Genomic DNA, 15,178 nt, shown 5'->3' on the forward strand with positions numbered 1-15,178 from the left:
GCCCTGACCAGGGACTGAAACTGCGACCCCAGCATACCAGGACGATTCTCTGTCCACTGAGCCACCCGGACAGGGCCTTCTAGGTGTTTAGAGCATGAACTATTAGAAGACATAGATTATGTCCTGGACATAAGTTCTCAAACTTGTATGTATCAATTATTCTAGAACTTGTTTCCAATTCAGATTTTTTTTCTTCCCCCTCTATAATGTGTTTGATTCAGTAGGTCAAGGATGAGATGGGCAATTTTCATTTATTCTAACTACCTTGTGCTTCTGCTGTAGTGGTCCAGGATCTGCACTTGAGGGAGTTGTACCCTGCAGCAGTGGTCCCCAACCCCTGGGCCGCAGACCGGTAGCGGTCTGCAGAGAAAGAATAAATAACTTACATTATTTCTGTTTTATTTATATTTAAGTCTGAACAATGTTTTATTTTAAAAAAATGACCAAATTCCCTGTTACATCCGTCTAAGACTCACTCTTGTCTCTGTCACGTGATACATTTATCTGTCCCACCCTAAAGGCCTATCTGTGAAAGTATTTTTTGACATTAAACCGGTCCGTGACCCAAGAAAGGTTGGGGACCACTGCCCTATAGCTTTTGAGTTCTGATTAGGTCCTTGAAAGAATCTTGGATTTTTGGCCCTGGCCGGTTTGCTCAGTGGTAGAGCATTGGCCTGGTGTTCAGGAGTCCCAGGTTCAATTCCCGGCCAGGGCACACAAGAGAGGCACCCATCTGCTTGTGCACCCCTCCCCCTCTCCTTCCTCTCTGTCTCTCTCTTCCCCTTCCGCAGCTGGGGCTCCATTGGAGCAAAGTTGGCCTGGGCGCTGAGGATGGCTCTGGTTGCAGCAGAGCATTGCCCCCTGGTGGGCATGCCAGGTGGATCCCAGTTGGGCGCATGCGGGAGTCTGTCTGACTGCCTCCCCATTTCCAACTTCAGAAAAATACCAAAAAAAAAAAAAAAAAAAGAATCTTGGATTTTTGTTTCCCAAGTCATAGGACACTAATTTCATAGTGTATAACAGAATGGCAGCAGCTTTCATTCCAATCAGCTGTAGCCCAACATAGTAAGGTGGAGCTTTGAGCAATAAGAACTCAAGCCAAGTCCCTTCCTAAGGGATAGCCAGCCTTATTTCCACCTAGCTATGGTCCAAACCATTGGGGTCCAGCTCTCAGCCTGTCTTTGATATATCATCTGGTACAAGGCTGGCAAAGAGAATAGGGACACTGTGGAGGTGCCTTTGCTGTATCTCTTGAACCCTCTCAATAACACTTAATGAAGAGTGAGCTTGGAGAAGTTTTTTTACATGTCAGGATCAGCATAAAGCTATATTTGCAATTTAGAATCTAAAACTGGCTGGACCAGGTGGTGGCGCAGTGGATAGAGCATCAGACTGGAATGCGGAGGACCCAGGTTCTAGACCCCGAGGTCGCCAGCTTGAGACGGGCTCATCTGGTTTGAGCAAAGCTCACCAGCTTGGACACAAGGTCGCTGGCTCGAGCAAGGGGTTATTCGGTCTGCTGTGGCCCCCTGGTCAAGGCACATATGAGAAAACAATCAATGAACAACTAAGGCGTCGCAACAAAAAACTGATGATTGATGCTTCTCATCTCTCTCTGTCCCTGTCTGTCCCTCTGTCTCTTAAAAAAAAAAAAAAAAAGAATAAAGAATCTAAAACTGTATTGGTGAAGAGTTTAAAATACAAGCCTTATCTTCTTTACCGTTGTCTAGGTTCTATTCCAACTGGACAATGGAGGATTTAGAGCAGAGCAAAGAGCACTTCATAATTTATTTTTTTGCCAGCACATAAATTGAATAGATATTAGTTATTCCAAGTACACAAGCTCAGATGTGTTCCTACTTTGGCCAAAGGAGGTGTGATGAGCTATCCATTTCCCTTCACGCCCAAGGACCCTGTTACCACTTCTTTGTTCAAAGCTGTACATTATTGCCACAATGGTGACCATGTATTAAGTGCCTATTATGTACCAGGCAGTATTTTGAAATTACATTCAGTCTCATTCTCACATTAGCCCCAGGAGAAAGGTGTGACAGCTTTACAAATAAACTGAGGTTCAGCCCGAAAGCACAAAGTGGTGGAGGTGGAATTCACTCAAGTCTGTAACATTCAAGCCAGTGCTTAATACTGTCATGTTACACTATTTGGAATGGAAAATTATGCAACTAAAATAATGATCAATCTTGAGACAGAAATCTCTCACACACACATACCACATGTACACCACCTAGAGAACGATATATAATGACCCAATCTTAGAAAAAAAAGGTCTGACTACCAACAAATACATTTTATTCCCATTTTATTGAGATTTTTCAACAGCTGCCATTTGGTTTGTATAGCAAATTTTTTTAGGTAACTTTTTTTTTTCCATTTTTGATTTTATGAAAATTATTTTCTTCAATTTTAAAGCCTTGCCCCTCCCCCAAAGAAATATTAATAACCACCATGTAATTTAGGGGAAAAAAAGGAAGAAAAACTGCTTTTAAACACTAGTGAAACAGGTAAAGGTCCAGAGTCAGACCTGGGCCTGCTAGAGGTACTAAGCTGCCCTGACACCACCGAGCTTCACCATCCCCACCAGCAGCATGGGACCACACGCAGACCTTGGGGCTACCTCCCCAAGCTGCACTCTTTCTCCCCTGGACCTCTGGTGGGCCTCCTTCCCCCAAAATCTGTCCAACAAAGGCAGCATGATCTTTAATAAAGATTCCGTATGATGATGGAAACGATACTGTATTTAGAAAGTTCAGAGACTCCCCCATCCAGTTGGGGAGAGAAAATCCCCAACAGTATTATTGATGGTTCACCTTCTTGTCCACCCAAACACATGCTCATACGTTAGAATAAATTAATTACCAGATACCTCAAAAGTACTGACATGTAGACAGCAAAAAAGTTCCTTATATAAAAGAAGTTGCAAGATTATAAAAATTTCTGCAGCAGTTCAGGCTCCTCATGTGGAGTTTCTGATGACAAAGCTGGTTCTGATGAGCAGTTGGATAAGCACAGCACCTTCTCCTACGGGCCTATGTTCTGAGGGTTCCTTTAGACCAGTGGTCCCCAACCTTTTTGGGTCACGGACCGGTTTAATGTCAAAATATTTTCACAGACCAGGCTTTAGGGTGGGATAGATAAATGTATCACGTGACTGAGACAAGCGTCAAGAGTGAGTCTTAGACAGATGTAACAGGGAATCTGGTCATTTTTTAAAAACAAAACATTGTTCAGACTTAAATATAAATAAAATGGAAATAATGTAAGTTATTCTTTCTCTGCTGACCAGTACCACATGGCCCACAGACTGGTACCGGTCCGCGGCCCGGGGGTTGGGGGTCACTGCTTTAGACCACAGGAGGTTGAAATCCAAGTTTAAAAGACTCCTTGCTGACAAAATGTGGTTTATCAATGGAATGCTATGCAGCAATAAAAAGGAACTAACGACACAAATTAAACATGGATGAACCACAAAATATGCTAAGTGAGAAAGGCCAGAGGCAAGAGACTACATTTTGTATGATTCCACTGATGTCCAGAAAAGGTAAATTCATAGTGATAAAGATTAGTGTTACTTAGAACTGGGAACACTATCATGCAGTAAATGAAGGATCCCCCTAGCCAGGTACCAAAGTCCAGAGGTTGCCAGTTCAATCCCCATTCAGGACATATACAGGAACAGATCTATGTTCCTATCTCTCTCATTCTCTCTAAAATCAGTTTAAAAAAAAAAAGAAGGATCTTACTGGGGTAGATGAAAATTTCTAAATTTGAGTTACGATTATGGCTGCACCACTCAGGAAAGTTACTAAAATCACTGAAGTTAATACTTGAAATGGGTGAGTTTTATGATATGTAAAATATGTCTCAATAATATTGTTTAAAAAAAACACTAAAAAACCCTGCCTCCCAAACCACCCATCAAGCACTAAACATTCCTGAGGTTCACAATCAACAGGGCAGGATTTTCACTTAGTGTTGAGTTACAGAGTGAAAACACTATACTATTTTATAGTAAACTGCCTACAATGTTTCTTCATTATTTTAAAGTAAAAGGTAGCCAAAAAGAAGGTAGTTTCACAATTGATACTCCTAGTAACAAAATCTAAGGGGGCCATTTGTTTTGGAATAAAAATGGTGTATCTATCCCTTTGCAGATTTCTTTTCTACCCCTGGGGTGGGTGGAGTGGTGACTCTTGGCTGATACCCTGCAGAGATCAGTATATTCAACTGCCCTATTCCTATGATTCCCATATAGACTAGTCTGACTGGAGACAGCAGTAAGGGGGGAGGCAAGGTCAAGGAGCAAGCAAAAAACTTGAGTGTTGCCTTCTGTCAGCCTCCTATTGTCCTATCTCTTGTCACCAGTTACAGTTGCAAGATGAGAAAAATAAAAACGATTAAACACATTTATTTGAAAATAAAACTTTCAAAATTGTGACCAAGTCTGTGGTTGCAGTTCATACAACAGCAGAGCAGTGGCTGCAGAGAGTACTGTGAACTACCCCAGGCAGTGGGACCAGAAGGACTTAGGATCCCTTTGGGCAATGATTCACTTGGGAACTGTGAGCAGAGGTAGCAGGAGAGGGAGGTTCCTGATGGTGAACCAGATCTGGGCCAACCCTCCTGTTCCCTCCACCTACCTCCAAAGTTAATGAGGTTTGCTTTATCCTCAATACTGGGGGATATACAGTCTTTCCCAATAGATGGATATCTCCAAATCTTAGTCAAATGTCAGATATCTTCTGCCTCTTCCCACACCTCAACATCACCTACCAGTGGTCGGCAGACAGCGGCTTATGAGCCACATGCGGCTCTTTGGCCCCTTGAGTGTGGCTCTTCCAGAAAATACCTTGCGGGCGCTACCTTGATAAGGAATGTACCTACCTATGTAGTTTAAGTTTTAAAAATTTGGCTCTCAGTCTGACCAGGCAGTGGCACAGTGTACAGTATTGGAATGGGATGCGGAAGGACCTAGGTTTGAGACCTCAAGGTCGCCAGCTTGAACGCGGGTTCATCTGGTTTGAGCAAAGCTCACCAACTTGGACCCAAGGTCTCTGGCTCGAGCAAGGGGTTACTCGGTCTGCTGAAGGCCCGCGGTCAAGGCACATATGAGAAAGCAATCAATGAACAATTAAGGTGTCGCAACGAAAAACCAATGATTGATGCTTCTCATCTCTCTCCGTTCCTGTCTGTCTGTCCCTATCTATCCCTCTCTCTGACTCTCTCTCTGTCCCTGTAAAAAAAAAAAAAAATGGCTCTCAAAAGAAATTTCAATCATTGTACTGTTGATATTTGGCTCTGTTGACTAATGAGTTTGTATTAACCTGTGATGCTGGGACCCTTACTGAAGAACACGTGCCCCTTCCAGTCACAGTAGGTAGATTCCTGGGCTCCTAATGTTTCTACAGGGTGTTTGCAGGAGATTTATGTAAGAAAATTCAGTCAAGCTGTTTCCTTTGGCAACTTCCAACAACTTTCCTCTCTAACATATAATTGCCAGTGTATCCAACTGAACTCCTTACTTACTAGCCTATTTGAAATCAAGACAAAACTTTGAAATTGTAGCCATATACAATTTGAAAAATGCTTAGTATTTCACTAAAAATATTCTGAAGCCATTAGGACCTTAATTTAAAAGAGTCCAACCATTTTGACTTCAGAAACTGAGGTGCTACAAGGGTCCAGCCTTTTATTTATGATCTTTCTTGGTTTGACCTTACATGACTTCAAAACTCAACTGCTGCAGTCAGAAACTGACCGGAAGTTGCAAGCCTGGGCCAGCTACCTGCATCAAGGTTTCTGCTGTAGTTGTACGACCTGGAGAAATGAAAAAGGCATTTCTTTATTTTTATGTTTTTCCCCTTAAAGAGCAAGAGATAATTTTCATCTTGGAGTTCAATAATCACAAAAATCAGAAATCAATCACTAATAATTAACACTGGGACCAACCAGAATTGAAAACTGTTAAAAATATATATTCTAGCCCCTGGTCAGTTGGAGAGTCATCCTGATACACGAAGGTTGTAGGTTCAATCCCCAGTCAGGGCACATACAAGAATCAACCAATGAATGCATAAACAAGTGGAACAACAAATCAGTGTTTTTCTCCCCTTTCCTCTCTTGAAAATAAATAAATTTTAAAAAATGAAGAAAAATACATTTCATTTCTACACAAATTCTCAAACTTCCAATTGGCAATAAAAAGAGTTTCAACAGAATATTGACATCAACATCAAAGTGATGACATAAATACCAACCTGACCTTTAAAAGGCGAAAGTGTCCAGGCTGGCTTGCACTCAGACCCTCTGCTATGGGGAAAAGGCTCCCATCCTTTCTCAGTCAAGGTCCAGCAAAACACAAATGCATTTTTGCTATGGAGTTGGCAAACTCTGACTATAGTCGAGCCTGTGATCTGGGTGATAGCTGTGTTTCCACCTCTAAACAAAACAGATGAAGAGAAGAGTTGGGCTATAAGAGGAGCCACTGGAAGCACTAGCCTAAACATGAAAAAAGGGTCACACAATGCTAGCTGCTTTCTGACCTTGGAGTCAGCACACTGTGTCTAGGACTGGAAAGTCCAGCCCTCAGGTTCACTGCTCATCTGACAGGAAGATTTCCTAGTCTTGACAAGATATGCCTTGTACAACCATGCTGAAGACTGACATCCAAAACAGAACCCCACATCAGATGGAAAGACAAGCTCTTTGAACTGCGCCTGGCATCTTAGCGGGTCCTGGTGTCAGAAAAGCCAGCCTTCTTCAGGATGAAGAAATGGCTAGATCTGGATCCCTGTAGCACTTTCCGGACCGGGAGCCACACAAGAAACCACTGTACTCTTAGGGGGTTCCCAGGGTCTAAAAAATGGCTCCTTCAGTAATCACAACACATTTCTAACAGACTTTATAATTCTGAGCTTGGACAGCTAATGGAAAAGAAAGAAAGAAAATCAGCCCTTGAAGACAGAGAGACTTTAGTTCTGCACTGCCAAGGCCCTCACTTCGTTATCAGCAACAACCCCAGATGAAAGCTGAAGCTGGAATAAAGAAATTTCTTTATTCACAGGCGTCCCTGAAAATAAGTCAGAGTCCCGTTCTCTTGAGGTAGAGGCTTTGGGAATTAATGTGCATGTCTAGCAATGCAAGCTCCCTAAGCTACTCTCCTATGACATGTGACCTAACAAAGAAGGCCAGTTTTCAAATAATGCTAATACTACTCACATGAGAAAAAGATGTGGGCAGGTATTTTAAATCTGGCCTTAGGCTGTGGCTGTTCAAAAAATCAACAAGGAATTCATAAGAAAAATTCTCAAGCTTTCAGATCTCTAGTCTTTGCCTTCCAACCTCTGTCCCACATTCACATACTGAATTTACACAGATATTTTTCAAGTTACATGATCTTTTCCTGATATGCCTATCACACAACACAGCAGCAGTCACACAGAAGCCCCTGTCCTCAGGCCTCTGCAAAGCCTCATCCTGGGAGAATCGCCAGGACTTCACACACTCTCTTTTAGACCTGACTCTGCCACCTGCATCTCTATCACACAAAAGCAGCACCTGGTGCTCAGTTTAGTTCCCTATGAGAATTAATAAAAAACAAAAACAAAAACCCATGACTGACAGGCAGGAAAGACAAAAGGAATGTATCCAGAGAACCCAAACTAGAAAACTCACAAAACTGGGTGTGTAGGAATGGCAAAATTTTATAACTGCTGCAACTATCCCAGTAGGTCGCACAGTCTGTCACCTGGGTCAAGTGATAATCACTCTACTAGGTTGTTTTTTTTTAGTTCTTTTGCATAATTCCATACAGTGGGAGAAGCATCAAAATTTTGAACTCAACTTCTTTCTAGTGTCCTGAAAATTATACACTGCTCACAAAAATTAGGTGATATTTCAAAATGAATATGAAGCAATTTTAAAAAAGCACTTGATTTACTTTATTAAACAAGATCAGAAAAGGCCCTGGCCAGTTGGCTCAGCGGTAGAGCGTTGGCCTGGCGTGCAGAAGTCCCACATTCGATTCCCGGCCAGGGCAGACAGGAGAAGCTTCTCCACCCATTCGCTTCTCCACCCCTCCCCCTCTCCTTCCTCTCTGTCTCTCTCTTCCCCTCCAGCAGCCGAGGCTCCATTGGAGCAAAGATGGCCCGGACACTGGGGATGGCTCCTTGGCCTCTGCCCCAGGCGCTAGAGTGGCTCTGGTCGCAACAGAGCGACGCCCCGGAGGGGCAGAGCATCGCCCCCTGGTGGGCAGAGCGTCGCCCCTGGTGGGCGTGCCGGGTGGATCCTGGTCGGGCGCATGCAGGAGTCTGTCTGACTGTCTCTCCCGTTTCCAGCTTCAGAAAAATACAAAAAGAAAATCAGAGTACGGTGGGGGTGGAGAGGGACAGGGGACTGACTAGACACCACGTGAAACAAAGAGGCAAATCTACCTGAGTGCTCTTGTACCTTGATGAGTTTGACAGTAGCTGTAAGCAGAGGCTTAAGAGTAGGCCAGTAGTAACTATATGACTCAACTGACAATAACCATCAGTTTCCCCCTTCTGATTTACAACTTTCATCACAATCAAAGAGTTATTATAAACCAGTACTTTAAGCCTGTGTTTTCCTGAATGGGGTTTGAGGTTCAGCAGGCCATTGGTAACCTGCGTTCATTGCAGGAATCTCAGGGATCCGGAGAGCCGAGTTGTGTCCTCTGGTTTAGAGCACCTGCTTCTCCCACTCGTCCCTCTTCCCATCCAGCTTAACAGACTCGATAGTGGTTTTCTAGGTGTTCACTGCCCTTGTAAGTATACAGCAGGGTGAGGGCATTCATAAACACCCCGATTTTCTTGGTCAGCTTATTTTGTTTAAACACACATAGCACGACATTCCTGACGAAGGAGGAAAAGATTGCAATTTCCTTAATTCAAAAAGCCAAAAACGCATAATAAAAATAGTAAGAATTGCTCAGAATGAAAGTCAGTAGAACAAGAGAACTACTCAGAAACTTGTAGAGTAAAACTGAGCATTAGCTACTCCAGTCACAGTGTCCAAGTTAAACCACTATTCCCCTTTCCCACTGTGCACCCCTAGCCCACCCTCCCCCTTCAGCTCTGCCATTTTTGTGCAGCACTGTCCCTGGTTATGGGGACATACAAGTCCTCCTCAAAGCTTTTCTGTCAGTACTTCACTCCTGGAATAAATTCCTTGGCATCCGGGTTCAGGTTACTTTTGCTCTGAAATAAGAATCAAGAGATAATAAATCCCACAGCAAGTTCCACTTTAAAACTTACTTTCTCCCTACTGCCATTGTTATCAGCACCTGCTTCTCAGCCTCCATGAGAGAAAACGGAGAATTCCATGCAACCCCGCTGTTACTGCTGGGCTGCTCTCCATGGCTCCTGACATACTAAGCCCTGACCAACTTCATTTTCTCTTTCCTGCTTCAAACGCCTGCCCCTTTTGTGATGCTTTCATTAGGGGATTGTAAGTTTGAGTCCAAAAACAATTTAATTCACTGAGTACCTTAACTTAAACATCAAAGAGTGCCATCAAATCAGTTTGGTTACAACAATCCCTATTATACATATATCTTTTTCCGTCTTGCTATGCTCGGTTTGGTTCTCTACTTTCTTGTGAATACCCAATACCTTAGCAAACTACAGGACACAAGCACTCAGAACATGAATTGTATGAGAACTAAGTCACTCAGAATTCCGTAAGTAAACATGGAAGGCAGGGGATTCATTTATCTGGTCTTCGAATTTTAAACGAAAAATGTCCTCTCATGAGTATGTTCCTTCCAAAATAAACAATTTTTATAACAACATCATTCAAAATGCTAAATACAGATTTGAGGAATAGTAGTAAAAGGACAGCACCAAATGATAAATTTGAAACCAAACCTTTTCCATGTTCAAATTTTTATCCTTAATCCAAATTCTACTTTGCAAAGCCCACTGGGAAAAGGAAAGCTGGTGCTGCTGCACACTGTTTTCACAGAGCTCTGTGAGGCGGCACACATCGGCCACACACTTGCTTATTAGTGCCCATGTAACGAGTGAAGAAACAGCAGCTAGGAGGGCTCCAGAGATCTGCCCAAGGTTGTAGGGCCAGAAAGTCATTGACTCCAGATCCCATATTTTTTTCACTATGTCACATGTGGAACTACTTATGGCTCTTACCAAAATATCTTCAGAATCATGACCATCGCTGACAGAAAGTCCATTTAACTGTTGTTGCAACTGTCCCATGGCCTGAGGCAGGTCACGTGATGGAATAAACCAGTCTTGGTCTTCTTCATCCAGCATCTCCTGGAAGCAACGGTCCAAAAAGTCCTGCTCCTGCAGCTCCTCCTCCACCTGGCAAGCAAAGGTGTGGGTCTCAGACTTACTGTCCTAGAGGTACTTACCTCTTCTATTTTCTCCACCTCTTTCTTTCAGAGGTTATGACTTCAAGATCAAGAATGATCTTGCAGCCCTGGCCAGTTGGCTCAGTGGTAGAGCATCGGCCTGGCGTGCAGGAGTCCCGGTTCGATTCCCGGCCAGGGCACATACAAGAAGCGCCCATCTGCTTCTCCACCTCTCCCCTTCTCTTTCCTCTCTGTCTCTCTCTTCCCCTCCAGCAGTCAAGGCTCCATTGGAGCAAAGTTTGCCTGGGCACTGAGGATGGCTCTGTGGCCTCTGCCTCAGGTGCTGGAATGGCTTTGTTTGCGGCAGAGCAACACCCCAGATGGGCAGAGCATCGCCCCCTGGTGGGCATGCCAGGTGGATCCCGGTCGGGTGCATGTGGAAGTCTGTCTGACTGCCTCCCTGTTTCCAACTTCAGAAAAATACAAAAAAAAAAAAAATGATCTTGCATAAGATGTACTAAGAATTAAGCCTGACCAGGCGGTGGCACAGTGGATAGAGCGTCAGCCTGGGATGCGGAAGACCCAGGTTTGAGACCCCGAGGTCGCCAGCTTGAGCGTGGGCTCATCTGGTTTGAGCAAAGCTCACCAGCTTGGACCCAAGGTCCCTGGCTCCAGCAAGGGGTTACTCAGTCTGATGAAGGCCCACGGTCAAGGCACATATGAGAAAGCAATCAATGAACAACTAAGGTGTCGCAATGCGCAACAAAAAACTAATGATTGATGCTTCTCATCTCTTCGTTCCTGTCTATCCCTCACTCTGACTCTCTCTTGGTCTCTGTAAAAAAATAAAATAAAATAAATTTTTAAAAAAATTTGTTAAAAAAAAAAAAGAATTAAGACATTTCTAATGATTGGCTGGAGAAAATACAATTTTTAATTTTTTCAACCAAATTCCATCAACAATAAGACTAATGAAATAGTTATGCAAAACAGCAGAAATTCTTCACAGATATAAGATCTCTAATATGTGACAGATTTTCTGTTCATATGGCACTTACCAAAAATCAGTTTTAAAGCTTAAAATTCTTTTCTCAATCTTGTTAAGAAGCAACTCTCCCTTAATTTTCCATTTTACAACTATTGCAAAACATCTAGAGGCTCCAAGGATAGGTTTTTCTGTTTCTGGTTGAAGATCTTGTTGAGTTTTGGGGGAGATTTATCGGTATCGCTTCCTACCGCGCCATTACTCTGACGTCATCTCTGTATGTCTCTTTTTTTTTTTCTTTTTTATTTATTTATTTATTTATTTTTATTTTTATTTTTTTTAGAGAGGAAGAGAGAGAGGGAGAGAGAAGGGGGAGGAGCTGGAAGCATCAACTCCCATATGTGCCTTAACCAGGCAAGCCCAGGGTTTCGAACCGGCGACCTCAGCATTTCCAGGTCGACGCTTTATCCACTGTGCCCCCACAGGTCAGGCCTGTATGTCTCTTAAGACCTAAACCTGACCAGGTGGTGGATAAAGTGTCAGACTGGGATGCGGAAGACCCAGGTTCAAAACCCCAAGGTCGCCGGCTTGAGCGTGGGCTCATCTGGTTTGAGCAAGGCTCATCAGCTTGAGTCCAAGATCACTGGCTTGAGCAAGGGGTCACTCAGTCTGCTGTAGCCCTCTGGAAGCTCTATGAATCCAGTCCTTTTAGGGATTTTACAGAGCCTTCACTACAGAGGCATGGCTGATTAAGTCACTGGCTTTTGGTCCATTTTACAACTATTAAGAAGGAACAAAAACTATCTAACTAGACCACTACCTGGACAGTGGACATTAAATCAAAAGCAACTCGCCTGACCAGGTGGTGACGCAATGGATAGAGCGTCGGACTGGGATGCGGTGGACCCAGGTTTGAGACACCGAGGGGGCCAGCTTGAGCGTGGGCTCATCTGGTTTGAGCAAAGCTCACTAGCTTGGACCCAAGGTCACTGGCTTAAGCAAGGGGTCACTCACTCTGCTGTAGCCCCACGGTCAAGGCACATATGAGAAAGCAATCAATGAACAACTAAGGTGTCGCAATGAAAAACTAATGATTGATGCTTCTCAACTTTCTCCGTTCCTGTCTGTCTGTCCCTATCTATCCCTCTCTGACTCTCTCTTTGTCTCATAAAAAAAAAAAACCCAAAAAACCACAACTCAGCTTCTGGCCCACTTTTCTGGTAATGAAGTCCCTAAGAAAGAAAATTATTTTCAGAACCTTGGAAAGATAGAGGGAATACTTTTTTGGCATACCAATAGAAAATGATGTCATCAATGTAGTATTCTTTCAAAACAAGAAATAATATGAATATTTAAACCACTCAATTTTTTTTTTTTTTTTACAGAGACAGAGAGAGAGTCAGAGAAAGGAATAGATAGAGACAGGCAGGCAGGAACGGAACTGAGATGAGACGCATCAATCATTAGTTTTTCGTTGTGACACCTTAGTTGTTCACTGATTGCTTTCTCATATGTGCCTTGACTGTGGGTCTTCAGCAGACTGAGTGACCCCTTGCTCGAGCCAGCGACCCTGAGCCCAAGCTGGTGAGCTCTGCTCAAACCAGATGAGCCCGTGCTCAAGCTGGCGACCTCGGGGTCTCAAACCTGGGTCCTCTGCATCCCAGTCCAACGCTCTATCCACTGTGCCACCACCTGGTCAGGCTAAAGCACTCCATATTTCTTAAAGATTGCCCTAAACTAAAGCAGTATATATTTTATACTTGTTTGCAGTCATTCTTAACTCTTAAGAGTTCATTCTGCAGACTGTGTGATTTCAACAGGCCTCCTGCTTCACATTTGGCCATTCCTTTTCCCGCAGCCGGTCTGGTGACAATCCATAGCTCACTCATGCCGCCACCAGAGGCGTCAAGCAAAAATAAGTACCCAAACCAGCTCATACAGGTAACCTCATGAATTAAAAAAAAAGTCACTGATAGCAAGAGTTAAAAACAGTATTTCAACATTATAATTGGCAAAACTTTAAAAAAAAATTTAAGTAAATAATAAAGATATGAAGTACTTAAAACAACAATAACCACAAAATACTTCCAAGCCACAAGATTTAACGTGACTGCTCAAGATTTGCTCTGGCTCTCCCCAAAAGCCTAACAGTGTGTGCTCCCTTGAAAAATCTATCCTTATTCACAGGCACAACCCTTGAAAATGGTTACCTGGGCACAGGGTTGTGACGGAAGCATGGTATACATGCTGTTCACAAAAATCACAACACAAGGAGCCACCAGAGTGGAAACTGCTGGCTGTGCCACCCAAGCTTGTTTTCTTCTTCCCACAGCATCAGGCTATTCAGACAATACCGTATTTCCTGTCTCCTGTGCTAGATGTGGACATAAAACTATCTGTCACGTAATGTCCCCATAAGGGATGTGAGCACTTTGCATCACTCGGTTGAAAGAAGATCCCTTGCCTTGTCCTTCAGCTCTCTCCTGTTCCCAGTGGCTAGACTTCCAGTCTTCCTTCAGCTATTCAGTTGATACTGCATTTCTCCATGTATAAGACGCACCCTTTTCCAAAAAATTTGGGGTCTAAACACTGGGTGCATCTTATATAGTATTTGTAGATTGTTTTACTTGCATTTCCCTCTTTTTCACACAGATGAGGAGTTGTATGAATTTTATAATGAATAAATCTTGAGTTCAATAACTTTACGTAATACATTTTTTTTCAAATTTCAGGCCTCAAAATTAAGGTGCGTCTTATACACGAGAGTGTCTTATACACGGGGAAATACGGTAAGTGCCTTGGAACACCAAGGAAGGAACTGTGTGGCCGCCTGGCTACCTAGGATGGCTTGTCTTGAGCTGTTAAGGTCACAGAGATAGAAGACAATGAATTACTGTTGACTCTTTGTTGAAGCAGTCTAGCTTTCCCCTCCCTACTACATACTCATCTCAGGCTGACATTCTACCAGTCCCTGAGTTCCTATTTGGAGCATGTCAGGCTGGCCTGTCTGCGCAAAACTGCTATATCCCCAAAGTCTACACCAGATCGCCAAAGCATTAGATTCTCTTAACCAATGTGACAGAAAAATATCACAATCTTCCTTTAAAGCACTGTCTGGTCTCTTACCAGTTGAAGGTACTTCCTTGTCAGCACAAACCACGTCATTTTTTATTATTTTTTTTACAGAGACAGAGAGAGGGATAGACAGGGACAGACAGACAGGAATGGAGAGAGATGAGAAGCATCAATCATCAGTTTTTCGTTGCGACACCTTAGTTGTTCATTGATTGCTTTCTCATATGTGCCTTGACCGTGGGCCTTCAGCAGACCAAGTAACCCCTTGCCCGGGCCAGCGACCTTGGGTCCAAGCTGGTGAGCTTTTTGCTCAAACCAGATGAGCCTGCGCTCAAGCTGGAGAACTCAGGGTCTTGAACCTGAGTCCTTCCGCATCCCAGTCCGACGCTCTATCCACTGCGCCACCGCCTGGTCAGGCCAGACCACATATTTTTAAGTTATTCTAAAATGGACCTTGAGAACATTATACTAAGTGAAATAAGTAAATCAGAAAAGGCTAAGAAGTATATGATTTCATACATAGGTGGGATATAAAACTGGGATGCTGGGGACCCAGGTTCGAAACCCTGAGGTCACCGGCTTGAATACAGGGTCTCCAGCTTGAAAGTGGGATTACAGACATGACCCCATGGTCGCTGGCTTGGCTAGAGCACTCCCCCCATCAAGATATGTATGAGAAGCAATCAATGAACAACGAAAGTGCGGCAACTACGAGTTGATGCTTCTCCTCTCTCTCCTTTCCTATCTGTCTCTCTCTTGCAAAACAC

The 15,178-nt window shown here is 43.5% G+C and overlaps 1 protein-coding gene across 2 annotated transcripts in view; it reads right to left on the reverse strand.

Annotated features, from left to right (window-relative positions):
• Positions 1 to 2,303: 2,303 nt before the first annotated feature.
• PAIP2B (poly(A) binding protein interacting protein 2B) overlaps positions 2,304 to 15,178 on the reverse strand; it is a 47,114-nt gene continuing 34,239 nt past the window's right edge. Inside the window, exons 3-5 of one of the 2 annotated variants that reach the window (XR_010730314.1) lie at positions 10,185 to 10,361; positions 6,281 to 9,236; positions 2,304 to 5,835 (exon numbers count right to left, since the gene is read on the reverse strand). Coding sequence is in view for 1 of the 2 variants with exons in the window: in XM_066267348.1 (XP_066123445.1) it covers positions 9,180 to 9,236; positions 10,185 to 10,361 (234 nt within the window). In the remaining variant the exon portion in view is untranslated. Of the gene's footprint in view, positions 9,237 to 10,184; positions 10,362 to 15,178 lie in introns of both variants that reach the window. The other variant, XM_066267348.1, reaches the window with a different exon arrangement.

This window comes from Saccopteryx bilineata, chromosome 3, assembly GCF_036850765.1.
Source record: "Saccopteryx bilineata isolate mSacBil1 chromosome 3, mSacBil1_pri_phased_curated, whole genome shotgun sequence".
NCBI classification, from domain to species: Eukaryota; Metazoa; Chordata; class Mammalia; order Chiroptera; family Emballonuridae; genus Saccopteryx; species Saccopteryx bilineata.